Source organism: Sebastes fasciatus, chromosome 2 (genome assembly GCF_043250625.1).
Source record: "Sebastes fasciatus isolate fSebFas1 chromosome 2, fSebFas1.pri, whole genome shotgun sequence".
Taxonomy (NCBI): Eukaryota; Metazoa; Chordata; class Actinopteri; order Perciformes; family Sebastidae; genus Sebastes; species Sebastes fasciatus.
This window is the reverse complement of record NC_133796.1, coordinates 38701853-38728738: the sequence shown is the minus strand read 5'-3', so window position 1 is coordinate 38728738 and position 26886 is coordinate 38701853. Positions and strand designations below refer to the sequence as shown.

The following is a 26886-nucleotide window of genomic DNA, read 5'->3' as shown; positions in this document are numbered from 1 at the left end:
CACGTCTCTGGTTCAACTCATAACCGAGGCCACGCCCTTGACCTCGTATTTACTCTTGGCCTGAATATAAACTCCTTCTCAGTGATAGACTTCGTCTCTGACCATAAATGTAATCTATCTGACTTCTGTATCCGGGCAGAACCAGTCTGTCCATTACCTGTTATGGTATACTATACTATGACTTTTTCATGACATTTGTTATGACATACTATGACTTTTTTATGAGTTTTTCATGACATACTACACTTTTTTTTACATATATTTATTTAACTCAAAATGCAGTTAGAAGAAAACAGTATGTTGATTCTCTGTGGTCTAAAGAAAAGAAAAATTAATTGGGTATAAATTTAATTAAAGTTTATTCTCATGGCTCAGTATTAAATATCACATTAAATAATGGCTAATTGGAATATGAGCAGAACCTGCCCAGCCTAAGCTCTCTAAGAAGACGAGGAAAAACTCCTCCAAAATCCTGAGGCCAGATGGAAAATGGGAAGAAACCTCAAGAAAGGAAATTCAAAGAGAGATCCCCTCTCCTCGAACGGCTGGGGGTGTTACAGGATCTGCAAAAAAAAGGGCAAACGATGAATAATAACCATCCATCATCTGTAACTGCTTATCCTATCACAGGGTCAAACAGGAACACATGGGGCCGGCCATGTAGCGCCAGCCTATCACAGGCCGGTGACCTCGCCAGCCTATCACAGGCCGGTGACTTCGCCAGCCTATCAGAGGCTGGCCGCCCCGGTTCCTCAAGTTCTTCCTGTCAAAGAGAGTGTAACAGTAGTAGTTGGAAGACTTGAGTATTGTATGACGTGGACGTGTGTGCTCAGGGTTGGTTTATCTGAGCCATGGGTGATGCTTGAGCTGCTCCAGGGTCAGGCGCTGTTTGGAGTCTTCACGCAAACACATTTGCAAGAATTCCTTGCAATCTGGAGAGAAAGAAGGAGAAGAAAGATGAAGGTGACGGCTACAGAGATCCATCAGAATGTGAACTAAAATGAACAGATTAGTGTCTGTTGACATGTTTGTGTATGTTTTTGTTACTTTTGGACAGCCTCTTGTTGAACGTAGCCCCGTTTTCGTGGAACGCGATGGTGTCAAAAAATGCATCCCTGTGGAGTGTTTGGAACAGGACCACTCCCATCTGGCGGGGCACACACGCTGGTGACCTGTCCAAGGTCGCCAGGCCATCGTCGTTCAAACAGGACCACTCCCATCTGCCATGCTGTGATGGGGCCGGCCCTGTAGCGCCAGCCTATCACAGGCCGGTGACTTCGCCAGCCTATCACAGGCCAGTGACCTCGCCAGCCTATCACAGGCTGACCGCCCCGGTTCCTCACGTTCTTCCTGTCAAAGATAGAGCAACATTAGTACTTGGAAGACTTGAGTATTGTATGGCGGCGGGGACGTGTGTGTTTCGGGTTGGTTTATCTGAGCCATGGGTGCTGCTTGAGCTGCTCCAGGGTCAGGCGCTGTTCGGGGTCTTCAGTCAGACACTTTTGCAAGAAATCCTTGCAATCTGGAGAGAAAGAAGGAGAAGAAAGATGAAGGTGACGGCTACAGAGATCCATCAGTGAACTAAAATGAACAGATTAGTGTCTGTTGACATGTTTGTGTATGTTTCTGTTACCTTCGGACATCCTCTTGTTGAACGTCACGCCATTCTGGAGTACCGCGATGGTCTCAAAAAATGCATTCCTGTGGAACGTTTGAAACACGACCACTCCAACCTGCCACACTGTGGTGGTGCCGGCACTGTAGCGTCGACTATAATACCACTCCGGAGGGATGAGATTAGGGGTAACTAGAATATACAGATATAATGATAAGACGGTGAGGAGGAGGAGGAGGAGGAGGAGGAGGAGGAGGAGCTTCCTTTAAACGTAAAAGTCACAGATGGGTAAGTTAGTGAAGAGCAGGAGTAGAAGCTAGACATCTTACCGTAGTAGACGCGGTAACTGGCTCCTCTCTTCACGAAGCAGCTCAGTCCAAAGTCAATGAGGCGAACTCGCGGGACGTCCGAGCCGGTCTCGATCAAGATATTTTCCGCCTTGATGTCCCGGTGAAAGATGCTCTTATCCTCAAGCTCAATTAATGCATCAACCAGCTGTTTCAGGATGATCTGAGAAACAAAAAGAGAGAGATGAGGGATCGGAGAGGAGGGTGCTTTGACATTTCTTCATGGCTGTTCCACGCCAACGTGGAAGTGTAATTACTTTGGTGAGTACAATGTACAATAATGACTAGAAATAATGGTCAAAATAATCCCCTCCAGTTCCTGTACAACGTTTAAAACACACACAAGGATCCTCCAGCAGCTTACCTTGGCCTCTTCCTCTTTTAAGGAGCCTCCCTTTGACCAGATGTACGTAGCCATGTCCATGCAGGGGACTGGTCTCTCCAGCACCAGGATCAGCTCCTGTTCCAGATCGTACCAGTCCAGTAGGGACACAGGTGCCGAGGAGGCCGCTGAGCCACTTGTTTCGGCCGCCAGTTTCAACAAGATGGCGACCTCCCCAGAGAGCGTATTCCCATGCTCGTCCTGAAACATCACAACAAAGAGGAGGATGAGTGAGAGAAGCTCCACAGAGAAGCAGGATTCATCCAGAATACATCCAATAAGAGAGTGCCGTGTTGAATACAGCACATCTTAACTCACCACGTGTTTGATGCACTGATTGTCGCTCGGGATGTATTTGATGGCAACCTACGAGACACAAACTTTGTTAGCACTTCCTGTCCATACTGTGTGTGTGTGTGCATGTGTGCGCAAAAATGTGTGTGTAATACTTACAGGCAAATGATCTGCTTTGCGATAGCCAGCAAACACAGATCCACGCCCTCCTTCGCCGAGCTTCTCTTGCTGTTGATATTTGTCCTCGAATGCAGCTAAAAGACAAACAAGGTTTAGTTTTAATAGAGTTGTGAGGAACACTGACTACATTTTACTGAAGCTCTGGGGTGGATTCATGCACAGACTGGCCTAGGCTGCCATTTACAGGGGCCCCAGATCGGCCAGATTATTTTTAATTATTTAAATGTACTTCAGAGAAAAAAAACAATTTTTTTTTACCCTTATTGGCCCACAAGAAACATAAAAAAAATGAAGAGGGACACATGTACCCAATCAGCTGACCTTATGAGCCTGGCCCGACAATGTGACCAGGTTCATGAAGTCAATTTGGTTTTCAAATAATACGTCACTACTGGACAGAATAGTGGCAAAGTGTCAAAAAGAAAATATCTGATCACGGAGCCACAAAAACAAACAGCACAAGTTCTGAAAGAACACCGTGACCAGAATCTACTAAAGAAAACCCCTAAATTGACGAGATATGTCAAGATTTAGATTAAAGGCTGTCTCAATGTTTTTGTATACGCCAGTGTTCCCCCGACTGTGTCCGTGTGGGCCGTGAAATATTCCTAGCACGCTTTTATACATGACACTAAATTACTTTTTTTCTGGTAACATTAAAGCATGATGAGTAAGGTTGGGCGGGGGCATACAAAGAGTAGCCCAGGGGCCCCTGAACACTTTAATCCGCCACTGCTTAAGTTCTAATATGAATTTTACACTTAACATAAAGCCCGACGTGTATTACTATGTACTGACCTCTTTGCACACATGTGGGCAAATTGTGTGCAGTGTGCAGTTTGTCGTCCTCGGACTCTGTCAGGTCTGGGCTCCTCTTCTTCTTCTTCTTACCGCCTCTCTTCCTCTCATCCTCTGCAGATGAGATGAGGTTTTCAACAGATGAGAAAAAAAAACAGAGGGACATCAACTTGTTGTCAGTCACAGGACCTAACGTGGACAATAAGTCCTCCAAACTAAATGACAACACAGACCGTCATTCTGTGACTTCCAAAATGACACATTGGAGTCTTTTCTGCCCTGCTGCCTCTCAGTTAAAGGAATAGCTCGTCATTTCTTTTCACACTTTGCTATTGTATATAGTATGATATTGTTATTCTATGTTCATATTTTATATTTTCTAAGCTAGTTGTAGTAGTCTGGCATATTTATAGTATATTCTAACATCTATCTATCTATCTATCTATCTATCTATCTATCTATCTATCTATCTATCTATCCTCTCATTTTCTTATTCTTAATCTTAGTACTTATATTTCTTTACATATATATTTTTTTATATTGTAGCATTATGTACATAATTTACACGTTACATACTCCTTTATTTCTATTTTCTCACATTCCTTATGTTCATACAAGAGCAACTGTCACGCCCCAACGTCTCCCCGGGGATCAATAAACTATTACTGATTCTGAAGCTGAAGCTGGATTTGAGCTGTGGCTAGCCTTACGTAGCCTAATGTATCCTAACTTAGCCTAACTTAGCCTAACTTAGCCTAACTTAGCATAAAGACTCGTGAGGCTGGGGGAAACAGTTAGCCTGGCTCTGTCCAAAGTAAAATAAAATACGCCCTCCAATTCAAACTAATATTTCTCACTGTCCTCTGGTGGTATCTGTCCATGCAGATATACTCTATCTGTCTTCATCCTAATACAATGGAGGGGATTGACATTACATAAAGCCAAACCCGACATGTATCACTATGTACTGACCTCTTTGCAAGTGTGTGGGCACATTTTGTGGGGTGCTCAGTTTGTCGTCCTCGGACTCTGTCAGGTCTGGGCTCCTCTTCTTTCTCTTACCGCCTCTTTTGCTCTCATTCTCCAGAGATGAGATGAGGTTTTCTACAGCTGTGAAAAAAAACAGAGGAACATCAGCTTGTTGACAGTCACAGGACCTAACGTGGACAATAAGTCTTCCAAACTAAATGACAACACAGACCGTCATTCTGTGACTTCCAAAATGACACATTTGAGTCTTTTCTGCTCTGCTGCCTCTCAGTTAAAGGAATAGCTCGTCATTTCTTTTCACACTTTGCTATTGTATATAGTATGATATTGTTATTCTATGTTCTATGACACATTTGAGTCTTTTCTGCTCTGCTTTCTCTTAGTTAAAGGTCCCATATCGTGCTCATTTTCAGGTTCATACTTGTATTTTGTGTTTCTACTAGAACATGTCTACATGCTGTAATGTTCAAGAAACACATTATTTCCCTCGTACCGTCTGCCTGAATATACCTGTAATTACTTTCTGTCTGAAACGCTCAGTTTTAGTACATTTCAATGGAATTGCAACAGAATTACGTTGCAAGGCAACAGTTTCGGTCCATGTTTACTTCCTGTCAGCTGATGTCATTCACATACACTACAACAGGAAATTAACTGGGACCCATTTAGAATGTTTACGTTTAAATCTTTGAAATGGTCTAAATATTGTAGATTTGTGATATCAGAAATGGACAGAAATCCTGACGGCTTGTTTCAAACGCACAATTTCTGAATACGGGCTGTGTGTATTTCTCCATATATTGAGCGTTTTGATAGTTTAACAGTATTTATAAAGCACTTAAACCTGCTTTATAATATAAAAGACATGAAAATCTCACTTTTTACAATATGTTACCTTTAATGACATCAGCCGACAATAAGTTAACATGGTCCCAAACTGTTGCCTGGCAACGGAATTCCGTTGCAATGCGCTAAAACGGAACATTTCAGACGGAGGCAGGTATATCCAAGCAGACAGTGCGAGCAAAATAAAGTTTTTTTGAACATTACAGCATGTAAACATGTTCTAATAGAAACACAAAATACAAGTATGAACCTGAAAATTAGCACGATATGGGACCTTTAATAATGGAATACATGAAGTAAAATACTTGATTAAGCAACCTACAAGAAATTAAATCAAATAACTCCTGCTAGGCATTTTCACATTTAACACACAGTATACCTTAATTTGATCCAACTTGAGCTTCATCATGACCATCATCAGCTTTTCTTTTCCTTACCAACCAGTTAACCAAACTCATCTGAAAATTAAAAAACTATATAATATACTACAAGCTAAGTGTACAGAGATTTACAGGGATCACATTTTAGAACAATGTGTACTATCTGTCAACACTGGCCAAAAATGACATTCAATTATTCTTTCTAAATAAATACACAAGTTGAAATCTATTTGAACGACTGTTAGATGTTTAATGAACATGTGTTGAGATTATTGATGTCTCTAATTTAGTTAATTGCTGAAGTAGCAAGCACTATTGGCTGTTGCCACATTCACTGAGCATATAATTGGATAGTTAAATGAACTAAGAAAGATGTTGTACAAATACTGTATGTACTCAATGTTTTTATGTTCATATAACAAGTAGTTATTTTCTTGTTCAATAATGTGAACATTTTGTGTTCACTTTACATAACATAAACACATCATAACAACAAGAGTTGCAGAGTTATGCTGAACACAATTTTTTTGCTGTCTTAACATAAAACTAGCACAAATTTCTGTTTTTACCAACTTATTATTTTCTAGTACACTTAATTTAGTAATAATTAGTCAAAGCAACATTAAATTTAAAGGTTGAGTACAACTCCATTTCTTTGTTTATGTAACGTAAAATCTTTGAGTAGAAATAAAAACATGAATTTATGTTATAATGTTTATGTCAATAGAACTTAAATATTTAATGTTAAAATGGCATTTATTGTTAAGCTCAATGGACAGCATAGAAATTGTGCACTATGTGTATATTTTAGTAGTTGTTTTAACTTAGTAGCCCTTTTGGTGCCCCAGAAGAAATTCAGATTTGGAAACCGCAACAAACATCACAGTGGCTTCAAGACAAAAATTAAGATTTTTTTTTTCATAAATAACTGTTTTTATTATAATATAAATAAAAAATTGGTTCCTGGTATTGTTTGTTTAATACATTATGGTATTGGATCGGTACATAGACTGGCGTACTCGCCGATACCCGATACCGAATTTTGGGCAGTATCGGACGCAACACCTCAAGTTTCAATTGGGCAAGTTTTAATTGCTCTTTCACATCAGCTAGTATAGTCCATGTTTCATGTTGTCAGGAGACAAAAACGAGCATTCGTAGTTTATAGGAATATCCGAGCAGACGCCTACAGGATTACTCCAAAAGTCTGTGATGGATTTTAATTAAATATTTTAGAGGGGTGGGGTGTAGCACAATGAACAATCCATTCGATTTTGGTGGCGATCCCGATCATGATCTGGATTCAGGAATTTTTTTAAGAATTCCGATCAGCCTGAGCATTAAAACCACAGGGTATATAACACATGCGTAGTGTAACTGATGACGCGTTGATGACGCATGAGCCCGCCTCTTTCCTCCTTCGAGCAGAGAGATACGTGTGTGGATGTGTGGCGAGACTCCGAAGTGTGGCGGGAGCTGCTGGCCGTCCACGGTGAGAAAGAACAAAGCGGTAGCTGACGGGATGAGAGACAACGTAGCGTAACATTATACAGTCAAAACAAGGCTGCTGAATGAGAGAGGCATTCGGCGATACCTTACATGGAAACAAGCCGACCGCCTCACAGTATCGCCAGCTGTGAGCTGTGATTTGTTTTTAAAGTCACGCACCTTGGCGGAGGTCTGCACTCTCCGAGTGCCATTCTAGTTCGAATTTGCTTTAGATTTGGAGGTGAAAAGACCAGGAAAAAAAGCTAGTTTTGGTTGAAAAAGTTTTCAGTTGTCTGAATGAAACCAGGTTACATAAACATTTCAACACCTTCTCTTTTGCATTCATTTTGTCAAAATCCATAAAATGAAGGGTTAGAATTTTTTTTTTGTTTCACAATGGTAAGACCTTCCTTGCAACATTAAGAGCTCTTCTTGTTCAGAGATAATGTTCACAAGGTTGAACATAGTCGCTGATTAATGGAGTTAGGAAGGAACATGAGCAAGGAAACCTGAATCCATTTCGAACCCCATAAACCATGCTATTATACTCACTCATTCAGATGTCTTTAGGGGAACATGTTACGACCTCACTCAACATACTCCTTTACAGTGTTTTTACACCGATTGTGAAATGATTTAGGCTATTGAGCAACTGATATGTGCAGGATGTAAATTAGGGAGTAGGGTCAAGGTTTCTCTAGTCTGGCACAATAAGGAACTGTATTGGAATGGTTTGCCAGATACAAACCACAAAACATTAACCTCAGATATACAGCACTATTTCTTATTTGTGATGTCTGGAAGGAACCAGTTGAGTCTTATTTGAATCTTCCTGTGCAGGGATTCTATTTGTGGCCCAAAATGTTTTGTTCTCATTTCAATATCACAAACTCATAACACAGCCAAAGATTGGTGTTATTAGACTCTGTTGTACTGCCCTGAAATGGGGTTGAAAATGTTGGACCCCTCTCTCTCTCAGTCAAATAGCTTCTGTCCATATAAACTTCTGCTCATAGTTATCAATAACCTGTCAAAATCATTGCACTAAAATTGATCTAATTTTGTACTGAAACAGTAATTATAGAGGAGGCTATCTACATCGATCTGAAGTTATTGATACAAAACTTAATTAAACCTTGTTCTCATGTTTAATATTCTCGAAAATACATCTAATTTATCCTTATCTCTCAAATATATATATATCTTCCATATATTAACAAGATTAGGGAAGCAATGACTTTTTCAGCCAAGATAGCGATACCTGGGCTTTGGGTATCGGTCGACAACGAGTACAGATCCGATACCAGTGTTTAATTAATAAGCTGTATGCCTCACTGTGTGGAAGAGACTGGGATCATTCTGTTATATGTAAGGCAACATCAGGCTGGACTTAAACATTGCTTTCCTAACTTTGTAAAACACAATATAAAATATGAAAACGTAGATACAAATTTACTAGGTCCGTCAAAGTTAACGTGATAACGCATCGACGCAAATTCGTTTCAACGCCACTAATTTCTTTAATGCATTAATGGAACTTGTGATTTTTAAGTTGTAGAGGGTTCTTTTTTAAAGCTAAAATGAAGATACTGGTGTCATATGAAGAAAATCTAAGAAATCCATTGGTATCAACCATGTCATACTAGCCTGTCGTGAAGGAGGCTAAATAACGCTCAGAATTTACAATAAATTTAAGAAAGGAAAAACTGGCATGGCCACTTTCAGGGGGGTCCTTTGACCTCTGCCCTTAAGATATGTGAATGAAAATGGGTTCTATGGGTACCCACGAGTCTCGCCTTTACAGGCATGCCTACTTTATGATAATCACATGCAGTTTGGGGGCAAGTCATAGTCAAGTCAGCACACTGACACACTGACAGCTGTTGTTACCTGTTGGGCTGCAGTTTGCCATGATATGATTTGAACATATTTTTATGCTAAATGCAGTACCTGTGAGGGTTTCTGGACAATATTTGTAATTGTTTTGTGTTGTTAATTGATTTCCAATAATCAATATATACATACATTTGCACAAAGCAGCATATTTGCCAACTCCCGTGTTGTTAGTATTAAATACTTGGCAAATCTCCCTTTAAGGTACATTTTGAACAGATAAAAAAATGTGCAATTAATCGCGATTAAATAGTTTATATTTATAAATATTGATTGACAGCCCTAAAATTTACTGAATTATTTATTGATAAAATAATTAACCGTATGCAGCAAGTAATTGGTCAAAACTTAAACAGGACTTAAATTCCAGTATATAATGTGTATACAGTATATAAACATAGAATTTAATCGAATAGATCGGCCCCATTGTCACTGATATCTATCAGTATCCGCCCGATATCCGATATCGGTATCGGTATCGGTGCATCCCTAAACAAAATAGCTGTTTTCTGAAGGAAGACATTGGGCTCTATTTTATAGTCATGCAAGTGCAACGACAAAGTGGTAGGTATTTGGTGCACGGACTGTGTGGGCGTCTCAAAGCGCACCTGCTGTTTTGGTTCATGTATGTGCAGCTGCACAGAGTGCAAAAAGACTGGGTGAGGTTGAATATAGATTGGGCAGTGTGGTAATAAAAAATAAATAAATAAACTAGAATTGCACTCAGAGAGCGCAGACCTCCGCCAAGGTGCCCGAGTACGATTGACCCCCCCTCTCCGTTCAGCTTGCGCCATCATCCACTTGTATTTTTGTTTATGTTGAGATCAGCTGTATGTAGCGGAGCATCGTAAAACACAAATAAAACTAACAAAATAAAACTCACCTAAACTGTCATCGTTACTTTTTCCAACAATCACCACATCTGCTTTGGTGGAACTCAACTGTAATTTCATTGAGTTTAATGTGAAGAAACGCAGAATCTACAGTTGTTGTTGAGTGTCCTTATACAAATAATGATATACAGTAGGTAGTTTCAGGTAGGTCATAATTAAGATAAGTGATTAACAATGTGGCGGATGCTGTTGTTTTTTTCCGACCCTCGGGGAATGAATCAGTGCCATTATTTCGCCGGCTGCCTCTGTCCACCGCCTCTATTGTTTAGTGTGGCCATTTTGCTTCGCCTTGTGGAGCCAAAGTACATAAACACCATTATCAGAGGAGCAGTTGGAGGGAGTGCGCTGCTGTCAAACAAACAATGGCCCTGTGGAATTACCTGCCACGACTCATACATGTCGGGGAGCCGTGATCATCCTCATTCAACCGCAGTCTGGGAACCCTCAAGTTTTTGTTGTGTTCATTTGGGCTTCTAAGTGATTGAGGAGGATCTGACTATTAATTAAGAATGTTGATTACTGTAATTTGTAATCATTCCTCCTATAATTTCTGCAGTGTGCAGCAGTGCACAGAGGGAGGTCCATGAACAGTAACAATGTGCTGTTATTTATTTTTTTTTTCTTGTGCGTGCGTGTGTGTGTACTTCCTTGGCCCGCCTTTGAATACCGTGATTTAATAATACAGATTATTAATTAGTGGTATGCTGTTGGGGTTTTATAAAACCCATTAAAGGAAAATTGATGTAATTGGAGCAAATGTTTGGCTGAAAAGTACACGCACCAGTGTGCAGTCTCTGATGTGAAATGCTGGTTACTCCCTCCATCCAGGCTTTAAGTTGTTTTCTTCTGCAGCTTTTATGTTCCGCTTTTAACTTTAAAAGTTTAGACTTTCTCTCGCGTAACTATCATGAACCATAGCGGATCATCTGAGGACGTCGCCTTTAATCAGAAACCCCAGCTGCCAGGTTGTATGAGGCTATTACCTATTCAGTCTGCCCCCTGCTCAATGGCTTGTTTTATACTGCTATCATTCAAGGTTATACTGAGCCTGATTTGTACTGTCATTAAACAGGTCCTGTTGACATTTCAAGTACTCTCAAGCTGAATCATGGCCTTTCGCGTGCTTTATGAAATTGCCCTCCATTGGACAGAAACCGAAACAATAACTTGAATGAGATTGCGCTGAGATATCCATCTTTACGCGTGATAGTGAAAGCCGTAAGATGTATTCTTTAAAGTTCTGTTAGAGTTTTAATCAGATCTTAGGGTCACAGTTCCCACAAAAATGTCCCCTACCGTTTTCATCTGAAACACATGCATTATTTTAACAGCTGTTTCACTTTCTTGGTAAGAGTTTTCCAGCGAGACAAGATCTCTTGCGGTATTTGGGTTTGAATTGCCCCAGAGATAATCGATTTGTCCGTCTTCAGTATTTATGAGCTTTCTTTCTGCAGTAACCCTCCAGACTGAAACCATGTAGGTGTGGTTTCTGCTGCCCTCAGTTAGCAGGTCAGTCATGTTGTCAGGGATCTATTCATTTTGCTGACTTGAGCTCAAATTCATAGTGATAACTGAATCTATATATCATCCACAAACTGCAGAAAATAATAATCACTCACACACAGAAGAAATGTTCTGCCACCTGAACCTTCACTGGGCCGTGTTTTCTGTGCCCTCAAGTCCATTGTTGATAATGAAGATGCGCTCAAAAGCGTGAGCAACGCCGTCGGGCGTAACTACTATAATAGTAGTTCAACTTTTGGAACGAAGCATGTCATGTAACAAGGAACAACCAATCACAGCTGGCATATATTTTCTTTCTTCTGTAAATATCAGCCTATAGTAAATATATGAAGGAGAAGTTATTATACCCCACACAACAACGTAGTCAGGGGTATATAGCGCTTCCGTCCGTCCGTCCGTCCTTCCTTCAGTCCGTTCGCGTGTCACACTTTCGTTTCCGGAGCAGAACTCGAAAACTATTTATTATTCTACTATTTACTTCATATTTGGTATGATGGTTGACAGTGTGGTTTAGTTTTGCCTTTTGGGGGTTAGAAGTCCAGGGTGCCCAAAATTTTTGAAATTTTGGCCAAAAACTGGGATTTTTTTTTTACTTCCATTTCATTTCCGGAGTAGTATCAGCCGGGAAGAGAAAGAACGATAAGACCCTTTGCTCGTGTGAGTACATCCCAGTACGAAACACACAGGCATCCTAGCTTCAGAGAGAGAGATGTTAGTCTTTCTAATTACTTATTTCATAGTCTGATACTTCAACAGTTTTACAACAAACTGCGACTTTCTTGACTTGCAAAATTATTTTAAATTGACAAACATCATATGTGTGATTCATGGCGCAATTCAAACAGTATCAAAAAAATATTTGTCTCTCCCCGTTGACGACTGTTCCTATTTTAATTTTTTTTCGAAATAAGGTCCAATGGTGGTCCACCGGAAGGGGCGGGATTTTGCCTCTTTATAGTGGCGCGAGACGGCGCTAGTAACTGCCCAATGAGATAATGAGAATGTAAATGACTCAATTCAAGCATGCCTGCAAGCTTCAGGCTCATAACAGCCATTTTGAATCCATGTGTGAACAACGTGTAACTCCTTAAAGATGTCATTTGCTGTTTTTAATTTTCAAGTTTACATCAGTTATTTACATTGAATAAGGCCAGATAACGGACGCTGAATTTCATGCACAATTAAAATTTGATGTTTGATGATATCATTTAAGATTTCAAAATTTCAGACTTCGGCGACTACTAATGTTAGTATTAAAATGTAGCTCTTACCTGCGGACACAGAGATGATGGCCTAAAAGCAACAAATAGATACATTTTCATTGGGATTGTCTATTTTTTGACAAACAAACTTACACCAACGGAAATCTTAAGCATTACCACATCCAGTCTATCACTATAAACACACATGGAAAAGTAGAAGTCAAGAAGTCAAGGAACAACCAAGCACTGTACAGGTCTGTGAGGTGCTGTAACTGAAATTCCTCTCACTGTAGCCGAAGGGCGTAGAAATGTTCGCTCAGTGCTGGGGTTGACTAGCTTGCAGGGGAAATGTGTTTCTTCGTGTAGCCTATTTCTGGCAGCAGTTGGAGGTGACTCTGTGTTTGTTTGTGTGTGTGTGTGTGTGTGTGTGTGTGTGTGTGTGTGTGTGTGCGTGTGTGTGTGTGTGCGTGTGTGTGTGTGTGTGTGTGTGTGTGTGTGCTGTGATGGAAGAGTGGAGCGGATGCTGTTCTTTCTTGTGCTCTGAGATTTGAGCTCCCAACCAGGCCAGTGTGCGCTCCCAGCGCTGCAGCCCTGAATGGGAAGCACCAGCAGCCACTCACTGTGAGGTGCAGACCTGACAAGCCTGCATCGACAGATAAGGCAGAGCAGCTTTGGTCAACAACAGAGCTGCACAATACAAATGCTAATATCAAACTGTAGGGTTGTACCAAGATGTTTACCACTGAGATTTGATTGAATTCCGTCTTGAGATCCGACCTGGCCAAATCAGATCCCCACTGCTTATCTGTGGGAGCCTTGCTGATGGCTTAAAATAGGAAATGGTAATCATCGTGGCCTTTTTCAGCACAGGGTCCGAGTGTGAAGACGTCCCTATGGGTCCATTTGAAGGAACTGGCTGGTCATAAGGACCGTTAACTGGCTGTCTTTTTCTCTGCGTCTTTTGTGTCTGCTAATGAGAAATGTCATTCTCTAAACTCTGTCACTGCCTTCTCCGTCTGACTTTTCAAACATATTGAAGGTCACTTAAAGGGCTATATTAATCAGTGAACCGCAGGTTTCTCTGTCCTAAGAGACAGTGCTAAATGGACAGCGTTCATCCCATTCGAGAGATGGACTGTCTGTCCGACTAACATCTGCAGTTAGCTTGTAAAGCCAGAATGTTGCCATTTTTCTTCTCCGCTTGAACAAGGACAACATGCCCTGTGCACAGCACTGGAAATTGCCAGCCGTGTGGCGTGGGATTGGGAGTGCTTTACGTATCAAGGAGTCATTGGGGAAGCTGTGCAAAGGCAATAAGCAGAGTTTGTTGTGTAAAATGTCCTTCAGTTACTGTTTGAGAGAGCGGAAATCTCTCTGTCATGTCAGTGTATAACATAATTAACACAACACATAAGGCGTTAACGCAAATTTGTTTTAACGCCACTAATTTCTTTAACGCATTAATGCAACTTGCAATTAATTTGTAGCAGGTTCAGTTTTAAAGCTAGAGTGAAGATACTGGTGTCATACGAAACTAAAACAACCTAATGAATCCATCGTTACCAACCGTGTCATACTAGCTTGTCACGAGGGAAGCTGAATAACGCTCCAAAATTACACTACATTTTGGAGAGGAAAAACTGGCATGGCCATTTTCAAAGGGGTCCCTTGACCTCTGACCTCAAGATATGTGAATGAAAATGGGTTCTATTGGCACCCACGAGTCTCCCCTTTACAGACATGCCCACTTTATGATAATCACATGCAGTTTGGGGGCAAGTCATAGTCAAGTCAGCACACTGACACACTGACAGCTATTGTTGCCTGTTGGGCTGCAGTTTGCCATGTTATGATTTGAGCATATTTTTTTTATATACTAAATACAGTACCTGTGAGGTTTTTGGACTGTAGTTATTGTTTTGTGTTGTTAATTGATTTCCAATAATAAATATATACATACATGTAGACGTAAAGCAAGCATATTTGTCCACTCCCATGTTGATAAGAGTATTAAATACTTGACAAATCTCCCTTTAAGGTACATTTTGAACAGATAAAAAATGTGTGATTAATATGTGATTAATTTGCGATTAATCGCGATTAACTATGGACAATCATGTGACTAATCACGATTGAATATTTTAATCGATTGACAGCCCTAAATGAAATATTATTTAATATAGTTTAGATATGTAATTGGATTACAAATAACATATCAGATAATGGATACGTGCTTTGTTTTCCACACTCGTTTAGTACCAAGTTATATACTGCTACAGATGACATAGCACATGCATTATCACAGTGGGCTGGCTGTAGCTTAGTGGGTAGAGTGGGTCATGGTTTAACCAGAAGGTTGGCGGTTTGATCCCCGGCTCCTACTGTCTGCATGTCAAAGTGTCCTTGAGCGAGACACTGAACCCCTAGTTCAGGGGTGCACACACTTTTTCAGCATGCGAGCTACTTATAAAATGACCAGGTCAAAATGATCTACCTACTATAAAAATGCAAAACATATATTTATTTATAAATATATTGAGTATTCTTTATATGTACAATATATGTTGGTGTACCTTGCATAACTGCATGAACCCATATTGTACAATATAACTGTACATTTTTTGTCATTACCTTACTCTGATGACTTGCACTGAATGAAATCAGCCAGGGATGCATAGTCCGGACAGTAGCTGCTGATAGCCAGCCTCAAGCACACTTCCAAATGATCATCAGTCAAGGTGGAACGGTATTTGGACTTAATAATCTTCATGTGGGAAAAGGCTGACTCGCATAAATAAGTGGAGCTGAATAATGCAGTCAAGGAGGTAGCACATTTCCTCATGTTGAGGTACTTTTCCTCTGTGAGTAAGTTCCAGAACTGTCCATGAGCCCTGGACTTAAGCTGAATGTCAGCTTGTAGTGTCAAAATCTCATCCTCCACTCCAGATGAGTTCAGGTGAAACAGTGTTGCAATTTTTGATGCGAGTGAATCAGCCTCAGCATCTTCCCGAAAAGGGTAGCACATGAATGTAGCGACTGGCTCCAGTAAAACAAAGTCTTGAAAGCGTCTGTCAAACTCTGACATACAGTTCTCAATCTGCTCTGATAGGCTGACGTCTATTTTTAATTTATTTATTTTTTTTTTTAATGCCATGCGATCTACCCACACTACCTTTGCGATCGACCGGTAGATCGCGATCGACGTATTGGGCACCCCTGCCCTAGTTGCTCCCTGTGTGCTTTACAGCAGCCCACTGCTCCTAAATGCTTAGTAAGGTTAAACGCAGAGGTCAAATTTCATGTATGTATATGATGATTGTAATTCAGTTTACGTTATTAAGCTTGTGGTATTAAAATACCAACTCACTGCATCATTTTGAGCTTGTCATTAGAGGAATGGTAATGAGTTGTATTGAGTTCCACACAGCAGCACTGTCTCTGTGCTGCCTCGGGCTGTAACATGTCAGTATCTCAAAGAATCTGCCGGCTTGACTTCTTGCATCTATAATAAACTCGTGCTCTCATTACTCGCAATACTCACAACAAGATAGAAGTTTCTATTGGCACTGTATAATATGAACATAAAAAAGTGTTGTCTGTTTCAACACATTTTGATGAAATCACACGAGTCATTTTGTCAATAGTAATTTGGTTGCATATTTGGAGCTGAAATGCAAAAGGTTCTTGTTTTATTTAGTATGTCTCAATCTTTGGTGTGTAGCACTCTTGGGATGGTGTTTCTGCTGAAAACTTGGTATTTCCTGTCTGTCAAACAGTGGGCATGGACTGCAGCATCTTTTTGCTTGGAGTTTGAGTTTCTGTAGGTGGCGTTAGGTCAAAGAAGAGTAAGGGAGAATATATGGAAACAGAGTACTTTTAGGATGCTGTAATCAAAGTTTTTACATTAACAATGGATCAGTTTCTTTTAGCTACGTGGAGCTGTTAATGTCTTTTAACTCACTGTAACTTCATTGGCTGAGCGAAGCGAGTCAATTGCTGCCTGCGGCATTACAATGAAATAAGATTGTGTCATGTTATTTTTCACTTGTTGTCTACTTATCTCTACTTTCTTATGTTAAATGAAAGATCAAACTGTTCAACGGTAAGTTACGAGATTTATTAAAAACAATTACTGCAGGCTCTGCATGGGAATGAACCTTGTGTGTTCGTAATGTGTCATTAGAAGCCTGTCAGTCCAACGAATAGTTAAGGTTAAGCATTAACCTTGAATAGTTAAGGTTAGGCATTGACCTTGAATGGTTAAGATTAGGCATTGACCTTGAATGGTTAAGGTTAGGCATTGACCTTGAATGATTAAGGTTGAGCATTGACCTTGAACAGTTAAGGTTAGGCATTGACCTTGAATGGTTAAGATTAGGCATTGACCTCGAATGGTTAAGGTTAGGCTTTGACCCCAAATAGTCACGGTTAGGCATTGACCTCAAATAGTTAAGGTTAAGCATTGACCTCTAATAGTTAAGTTTAGGCAGTGACCTTGAATGGTTAAGGTTAGGCATTGACTTCGAATGGTTAAGGTTAGGCATTGACCTCGAATGATTAAGGTTGAGCATTGACCTTGAATAGTTAAGGTTAGGCGTTGACCTCGAATGGTTAAGGTTAGGCTTTGACCCCAAATAGTCACGGTTAGGCATTGACCTCAAATAGTTAAGGTTAAGCATTGACCTCTAATAGTTAAGTTTAGGCAGTGACCTTGAATGGTTAAGGTTAGGCATTGACCTTGAATAGTTAAGGTTAGTCATTGACCTCAAATAGTTAAGGTTAAGCATTGACCTCTAATAGTTAAGTTTAGGCAGTGACCTTGAATGGTTAAGGTTAGGCATTGACCTTGAATAGTTAAGGTTAGTCATTGACCTCAAATAGTTAAGGTTAAGCATTGACCTCTAATAGTTAAGTTTAGGCAGTGACCTTGAATAGTTAAGGTTAAGCATTGATCTTGAGTAGTTAAGATTAGGCATTGATCTAGAATAGTTCAAGTTAGGCTTTGACCCCAAATAGTCAAGTTTAGGCATTGACCTCAAATAGTTAAGGTTAGGCATTGACCTTGAATAGTTAAGATTAAGCATTGACCTCTAATAGTTAAGTTTAGGCAGTGACCTTGAATAGTTAAGGTTAGGCATTGACCTCTAACAGTTAAGTTTAGGCAGTGACCTCTAATGGTTAAGGTTAGGCATTGACCTTGAATGGTGAAGGACCCGAGACCCAAGGTTGTGCTGGCAGAGCGGAGCTCTTCCTCCGCTACCCGGCGGCGTCCTGCCGCCACTAGTTAATCGATCGTGGAAGGCATTGTTCTCTTGGACGGATTAAAAAAAAGAAAAAATAAATTCTAAAATGGTTTGCCAAATATACTTGGGCGGCCGTTGATATACCTGGGCGGCCTGCCCGAGTAAAGTCTACTGTATGAGTGGGAAACACTGGATTGTTATCAGTTACCAGATGTTGGTTTGCAAAAATATTGATCTATGTTTCTGATGCACATATACTAACAAAAGCACCAAAAGATAAACATCAGAGTGGCAGGCGCTTGTTGGCCCCAATCGGTGAGCGAGAGCTGTCTGTTCAGACTAACTTTCACCCATTTAGTAAAGTTTCTCATAGTTTTTTGCTTCTAGGTTGTCTTATCTTCTAGCACAAACAAAACCACAGAATTATGAGCAAAACAAAATGTTTCAGTGCCAGTTTTTCTCAATTTGTTTTTGAAGCATATAACAAGACAGTTAAGATATATTGACAGAAAATGGTTGGCTAGTTTGTTTCGTTTGCCCCTGTGATGTTTTTTTTAGATCATGAAAACAGACAACTGACTATAGAAGATCTTTCTTCTCACACAAATTGCAGAAGATACATCTCAGCAGTCAGCTGGCTGTAGTAGCCATAGTAGCCTTTGCAAATCAGCTGAAGTGCAACTTATGACAGAAGACATGCTGCAATGGAGAGTGTCGGCCTGTGTCTGTGCCAGTTTTATGTGGTCAGCTTGTTGTGCCAGGACCTTGTGTTACTGCACTCTGTTTCGGAGACACATTCTCATTATAAGGTTTTCTCGTCACCAGCTTCACACCAACATACTTTCCGATCAGGTACTTCAACGAATTGCTTGTTGCTGCAGTGGACAGGTGACTCTGACCTGGACACAAGCTCCTTGTTATAATGATATTCCTATACTTCCATGAGATATCTATCTATTGAAATCAAAGAAAAGAGTATTAACAACAACCGTTTATTTTTAGAAAAATACCACAGTGTAATACACATACGTTTTGCCCCTAAAGTTGTTGCACTGTGTTGCAGCTTGTTTTGCTCACCATTACTGCAGACAGCCTGTACTTTGGCTCTGCTCAGTGGGCACCCTTGGGGGTGGTGGGTTTGAAACCCAACTTCTCCCTGTATGGATAATTATGCCCTCTGTTTGTTATGCTTCAAGCCTCAATCACACAGCCAGCTGAAATGGAACAGAGAGCAAACATTTAGCCACACAGCGTAAACATCGAGTCTCTTGTGTGTTGGGAATGTCATGGTCCATCTCAAGCAGAGGTTTCACAGAGCCGGAACAATAGACACAGACTGTCAACACATCGTCACATGCTGCCCTCCAACGTCATCAACCAGCACTTCATGCATGATTTCCACAACATTCAAATACAACCAATTCCTATTAAGCTTTTAAATCCTAATATTCAGAGTGCATACATTGAAGTGGTGCGCCAAGCACGGCACATTGACAGTTCATATACTTTTCATCCATGCACAAGTAAAAACAGTCTATCAAATAATTTTCTAATGAACAACATTAGGCCTTGACTGAAAACGTCCATTGAACAAAATATGATTAATAGAAACATTGGCCTGTGAATTGTATTCATTCTTTAAACAAGCTAAAGCATTAATCAGCAGGGATGTCTCGATATCAGAAATTTAGTAGTCGATACCAATATCAGTGAAATTTCACAATTCTCGATACCAATTCTGTACCACGGTACAAATCAAGTAAAACAATAAATCCCATGTACTGTGCTTCATACACTCTTCTTGCATACTGTTTTTCTGTAAGGAAGTTAAACAGGTCATAATTCCCTCTCTATTATCTATTTTATATTGCTTTGAAAACGTCTCCTTCAAACAACTGGATTTATTCAAGTTTCTCGTCAAAAACTACATTTTACAAGATTAAGATAAGATAATCCTTTATTAGTCCTACAGCGGGGAAATTTGCAGGATTACAGCAGCAGAGGAGGAAAGTGTAAACAATAAGAGGCATCAGTAAAACCAGTAAAACCAGATTAATAAATAAGCAAGTAAGCAATAAAGATATAGTTAGTAAGTAAACAGTAAAAAAAAAAAAAACAGGCGATAAGAAATAGACTGAAAGTTTTGGTTCACAAATAACAAAAAAAAGTAGAGCACAGATGAGTTAAAAAGTTATTAACCATAAGAAAGTACAACGAAACAAGTTAAATCATTTTATATTTGAATAATTTTACTAAATAGAGCCTGAACGCATCATAATGTAAATTAATGATACCTATCGTGTTGAAATCGGCAGGAAGAGTGCTAGTTAGCTGTAAAGCAGCACCTGCACGGAGCTAACGGCTAACGTTAACTGGCTCTCGTCCGGCCGATTTCAACACAGATTTGTCGCATTATCAGGGAAAAAAATAAGGTGCGTCACATGGATGCGTTGATAGTGAATTTACTGCGTCCCAAATATATTTTTTATCGTCCCCCGAGTATCGTCACATTTTTATCGGTTCTCGTGACATCCCTATTAACCAGACCTTTTAAATGATGTTTTGAAGAGGGGTTCCAGACTTCTTGTCTTCAAATTCTAGACTCTTAGATGATTGTTGGGAGCCACTGAGCTCTTTCAGAGTAAAGGTCCTTTATGCTGAAACATCATGGAGGGACATAAAATGTCTTTTCAGTTTCCAGCCACACCGCTGCTGCCTCTGCACATGTGCAGCTGCCCACCTGCCAGCCTCTGTGAATCAGGGCTTCCCCCAATCACTAATCCCAATGTAACCCTGGGCAATAAGGATGTTTTTTATTGCCCTATACCACAGAATGACCACAATACATCAACTGGAGTTGAAAGAATTTTTTATCAATCCCAGTGAATCAGAGCTCACTTCCTCTAAGGCTAAGCTTTCTTATTTGTTTTCCTTTTTTGAAAGAAATGCCTCGACTCAGCGATCGAAAGAGAGCGCTACGAGTTAGTGAGTGTAAACATTTTCTTTTCTTCAGTCTTAAAAGGACAAGAGCGTTATTATGACAGTAAAAACAGACATGGTAGACACACACTAGTATGAGTACAACCCTGAAATGAGTTGCATTGAGAACCTTTTTCTCTCTATCACCTGCAAAAACACTGCCATCATTCTCACACCACCTATAGTACACGTAAACTCATAATAGTCATTCTCATGCTTGTTTTCTTTCTTTGAAAAATGTTGGAAAAATCTAAACCTAAAGAAGAAGTAGGTGATTCAATTCAAGCTGAATAAAAGTGAGTAAACAGCCCAAATTACAAATCACAGCACTGAATCACAAAGTGAATGCATTCATTCAGAAATGCTGGATTAGATCTGAGACTGTAGTTGATTATTAATGTTAAACCCACCTGTACTGTGGCACGCACATACTGAGGACACTTCAGTAAATTATTCACCTCACTATGAGAGAACATCTTCAAAGGGTGGAAGGTTGTGTTTAGTGCTGCTTACTATGGGAAAGTTCTGTATCTGCTACTGTCTCTGAACAAAGAGTATTAGAGAGATGGGTAAACGTTATCAGTACAGGGGTTACTTGTATGAAGCACTGCATGAATTTAATTGACAGATGATTCCTGATGACTCCTTAGAAAATAATTTCTGGAACTGCATTGACATTTTTTTTGCTATATACTATATACTAAGAATCTGGTGATGCGTTACGTATCATGATACGGGGTTAATGATTCAGTCCAATTTCGGTCTACAACAACTCCTGAGAAGAAAAACATCTGCTTATTTAGCTGTTAGATGTTCCAATTTCTTTTCCAGCTAGTTGCTAAATTTGTCTGTCTGTGGTTTGTTGGTGGGCCGGTAGTGTACAGTGGGTTTATCAGAAATGATTTGCTGAAAACAGCTGCCTGCTGCTGGAAACAAGGTTAATGAGACTGAGACTGAAACCAAAAGAGGCTAAAAAGCTCCCCAGAGCTGCAGAGTTGCTGATTATTTGAATATTCTGATGATAAGCAGGTATAATGTTCCCCATGTTCAGCATCTTGGTGTAGTGTGTTAGCATGCTAATATTTGCTAATTACGAAGCACAAAGTGCAGCTGAGGCTGATGGGAATGCCATTAGTTTTTGCAGGTATTTAGTCATAAAGCAAAGTATTGGACAAATCCATTTTTGACCTGATGAAGGCGCCAGAGGAAAAGTTAAGGAATCACCAAAGTTATTACATTTTATCCTGAGGCAACCCACCCAACAGATGCTGAAACATTTCACTCAAAACCACACATGGTAAAGCTCATGGTGGCTTTAGAGGAAAAGTCAGAGGATCACCAACGTTATTGGGATATATCATCTGGTGAGCATGAGTATCTGTGCCACTAGTTGTTGAGATACATTTCAATCTGGACTAAAGTGGTGGACCGACCGACAGATCAGCAGCATTGCCATCCATTGAGCCCTGCTGCTAGTGTAGCTAATAAAAACACCAAATGCAATTATCCTACCATTGAGCTGTAATGAGCCTCTACCGCAGTGTGTTTCATTCTCGACTCCAGTGCTGAAATGTAATTACAGTGAATTTCATCAGACAAGAGAGGATTTTCAACTTTGATTTTCAACCCACACGTTTGTTTTATTATGATGAAAATTGGTTGATAATCAGTGTCTTCTAGAGTGAACCCTATTTAGCTACCTCCCACAAAATGCTGACAAAACAAGAGAGGAACATCAATAATAGCAGTGATCGTATCGGTTTTCCTCTTTATCTTTTTCTTTTTAATGTCCTCGGCAGGAGCAATCTGATAAGATAAAGTGCATCTCCTCAAAAATGTTGACACAAATGTTATTTCCTTAAGGTCATCCCCGTGCCTATGGAGACAAATGGTCTTTGTTTGTTATTATTTCGTTGTGTTTTGCTGACGCAAATGTTTTAACTCGGAGAATTATGTTGCAAAATGTCTTTGAAAATGTGGGTTTGTGACAGAAACACTTTGCTTTAACTTCAATCTGCAGCAGACTGTTTTGGAACAATGAGGCAGGTCTAAATGAGGCTGCAGGCTATGAGGGGGAATAATGTGTTTGGTTGTTTTGGGGATAGAATTAAAGGCCCTGTTCAGACCTGGTATTAACATGCATCATGAGTGATCCGATAACAAGTGGACAGCTCTAAGTACGTCTGTTCACACCTGGCATTTGGTTCATCACCAAATCCGCCTTCTTCCACCTCAAAAACATCTCACGTCTCCGGCAATCACTCTCTGACTCTGTGGCAGAAACCCTCATCCACGCTTTCGTCACCTCCCGTTTGGACTACTGCAATGGAGTTCTGTCCGGGGTTCCCAGCAAAGCCCTGGACAGGCTCCAGTATGTGCAAAACTCGGCTGCCAGGGTTCTCACCCGCACCAAGCCCTGGCAGCACATCACCCCCACCCTCATCCACCTCCACTGGCTCCCGGTCAAGTCCCGCATCACCTACAAAATCCTCCTCCTCACCTACAAATCCCTCAATGCCCTGGCTCCTCAGTATTTATCTAACCTCCTCCACCCTTACACACAGCCCCGGAACCTTAGATCCTCAGGCACGGGTCAGCTCTCCATCCCTCACACAAGACTGCAAACTTTTGGGGACAGAGCCTTCAGTGTGACAGCCCCCACCCTCTGGAACTCTCTCCCCATAGAGCTCCGCAACGCACCATCTCTGGACACCTTCAAAAGACTCCTCAAAACCCACCTCTTCACCAAGGCCTATGGCCTCTAGCTACTGTTACATTTGTTGTGTTTATTTATGTCTTTGTTAAGCGTCCTTGGGTTTCATGAAAGGCGCTATATAAATCCAAGCTATTATTATTATTATTATTATTATTATTAGAATGCGTCTCTATATGCGTCTTGAGTGGCCACTTGTGATCCGATCTCACTTCCCTGCTCTATATGCAATAAACACGTTGTAATGATGTAATATTACATGAATGTCAGTAGTAATATCCTACATATTTGTGAATTCGGGTACATTTAATTAACATCAAAATAAAAGGCTATTGTGCCACCGGCACCGCAGACTTTGCCAGGCAACAGCAGAGAACAGAGCTTCAGAGAGCCTCGGATGAGGGCGGACGGGTGGGTGTCAGCTCCGTGCAGTAGAGCACAGAGGCCCTTTCCATGCTGCGAGGCAGATGTGCGCCCGTGTCTGCCTGTCTATTCACCTGAGGAGCATAGTGAGACCCGTGGATCCCAGCGGGACGTCAGATGAGTAGGCGGTCCTTTAATGTGGCCCAGGACACATTCACTACACACTGCTAAAAGAATGTGGCCATATGTAGCCCAGACCACCTCTGAATGTGGACTGAGCGATTGGATCTCAATGCATCCTCAATGTGTCTTGAGTGTATTCACACCTGTACTTAGAGCGGTCCACTTGTGATCCGATCCCTGAAGACAGTCTGAACCGGGCCATAGAGAAAGGAGTGCTCTGCCTCTGCTGGGAGGTGTTTCATCCTTTGAGATGTACTATCAAAGTTAAGACTATTAGATAAATACTATAGGACCTTTGAGTGTTTAGAGCAGTGGAGGCAGTGCTGTCACTGTCATCAGGTTGAAAGGTGGAAACCATTTTAGGGTCCCACAGTGGAACCCATATGTGTTTTAATATTTTATACGTATCCACATACTTTTGGCGATATACTAGGGCTGTCAATCTATTAAAATAGTTGATCGTGATTAATCGCATTATTTTCCATAGTTAATCATGATTAATCGCAAATTAATTGCACATTTTTTTATCTGTTCAAAATGTACTTTAAAGAGAGATATGTCAAGAATTTAATACTATTATCAACATGGAAGTGGGCAAATATGGCAAACTGCAGCCCAACAGGCAACAACAGCTGTCAGTGTGTCAGGGTGCTGACTTGATTATGACTTGCCCCAAAACTGCATGTGATTATCATAAAGTGGGCATGTCTGTAAAGGGGAGACTCGTGGGTACCCATTGAACCCATTTTCATTCACATATCTTGAGGTCAGAGGTCAAGGCCTGCTACAACCTCTGAAAGATCGATTGCGTTAAAGAAATTAGTGGCGTTAAAACTAATTTGCGTTATTGTGTTAACTTTGACAGCCCTACCATATATTGTGTCATTCTACATTGTACTTCTGTGAGTATTTACCATGTGCACTGGCTATTTGTCAGTCATACGAAAAGCCTACAACGACCGATAATAATATACTGTATCGGGCCCTTAAAGAGACAGTGTTTAGGATTTGGTGGCATCTAGTGGTGTGGTTGCAGATTGCAACCAACTGAGTACCCCTCCGCTCACTCCTCCCTTTCCAAGACTGATGTAACGTGAGCCGCTGAGTGCAAAACCATGGTAACGCCGTTCACCTCGCTCAGAGGCTACCATAATAACACTACTTTAGGAGCAACAGAAGTCAGATGGTGGCTGGCGGTACCACAGTTTGGCACATGCAGCTCACGTTACCGCAGTTTCACAAGTCGGAGATCTACGGTGGCCTTCAGGTAACGTAAAAACATGAAAGGCTCTCACTTTTGTGTGGTTTATCTGTTCCGGGCTACTGTAGAAACATGGCGGAGCAACATGGCGGACTCTGTGAAGAGGACCCGCTCCCTATGTAGATACGGAGGGCTCATTCTAAGCTAACGAAAACACAATGATTCTTAGTTTCAGGTGATTATGCACGAGTGAAAACATAGTTATGAATATTATATTCCATTTCTGCTAATAGATCCCCTGAAATGCACTGACCTTTTAAGAGTTGTAAGACTTACCAAGATGGAATCTAATTAAGATCATGTGTGGGTACAGCATGTTGGATATTTTGAGGGAATAAATGAATACATTTGAAAGTTAAATTAATTAAATTGGAGTGCCTTTGTGCAGCAGCAGCAGCAGCAGAGTTTGGTAACATCCAGCCCCTCTCTCTCCCTGCGCTCTCAACAGGGCAGCACTGGGCCAAACTGACTCTGATGTTCAGAACAGGACCTAGAAGGGATGCCAAGCTGGGCACCTGCCTTTACAACCCTTATCTCTCTTTGGCTTCTCTCTTCTCACCTTTTTTTAGTCTGGCTAGTTCTCCTTCCAGATACTTTTTAGTGATCATCATACAGAACTGGGAAATTTGGAGAGCTGCAAAATTTGATAAAATTTCCCCACAGTCACAAAGGTGTTTTTGTGTTTGCTCGGAGCATTAAATGAAGTATTTGGTGCTGAATAAATTATGGGATAAATGGCAGTAGAAATTTTTTCTTAAAGGGTAACTTCGGTATTTTCTGACCTGGACCCAATTTTCCCATTTTTTGCATCTAAGTGACTGACGGGGACAACAGTTTTTGAAATTGATCCAGTATTGAGTCCTCTCACGCCAGGGCGGACTCAATACTGGATCCTCTGTTGTTAAGAGACAGACAACCATGTTTGTGTGCTCATATCCATTGGACAGTCTACACTTTGACTGATGTCTTTTGGACCAAAGTTTTTGAGAGCGCATAACATGATTTCAACGGCGATTAATGACAATTTTAAATGTCAAAATATTCAATTGATGTGATAAACGTTAACTTTATTTACCGCTTATTAAATAACGCTGCTGCAACATCAATATTGGGCGCAGGATTACGTGAAAACAGCGTCTGTGTTGACAGAGTTGCTGCTGCAGTGCCAAGCAGTCAGTGCGCACCATTGATGTTAAAAATGCCCATTTCAAAGCATTCATTCAACAAAGGGTGATATATTTAACAACTTGTGATAGCACAATAATCATTTCATACAGACTACAGTACTGTGAGAAGCATTAATTAAGTTGAA

General features: G+C 40.6%; 2 protein-coding genes across 3 annotated transcripts in view; both read right to left on the bottom strand.

Moving 5' to 3' along the window:
• Positions 1–26886, bottom strand: part of ubap1lb (ubiquitin associated protein 1-like b) — a 424774-nt gene that overhangs the window by 360105 nt on the left and 37783 nt on the right. The window lies entirely within an intron of this gene.
• Positions 1431–7839, bottom strand: LOC141761595 (serine/threonine-protein kinase pim-2-like). Its single transcript, XM_074625034.1, has 9 exons — positions 7830–7839; positions 4589–4726; positions 3617–3730; positions 2798–2937; positions 2663–2710; positions 2327–2545; positions 1945–2125; positions 1634–1807; positions 1431–1522 (listed from the first exon to the last, which is right to left on the bottom strand). The coding sequence occupies exons 1-9, from the start codon at positions 7837–7839 to the stop codon at positions 1431–1433; spliced, it is 1116 nt and encodes a 371-aa protein (XP_074481135.1).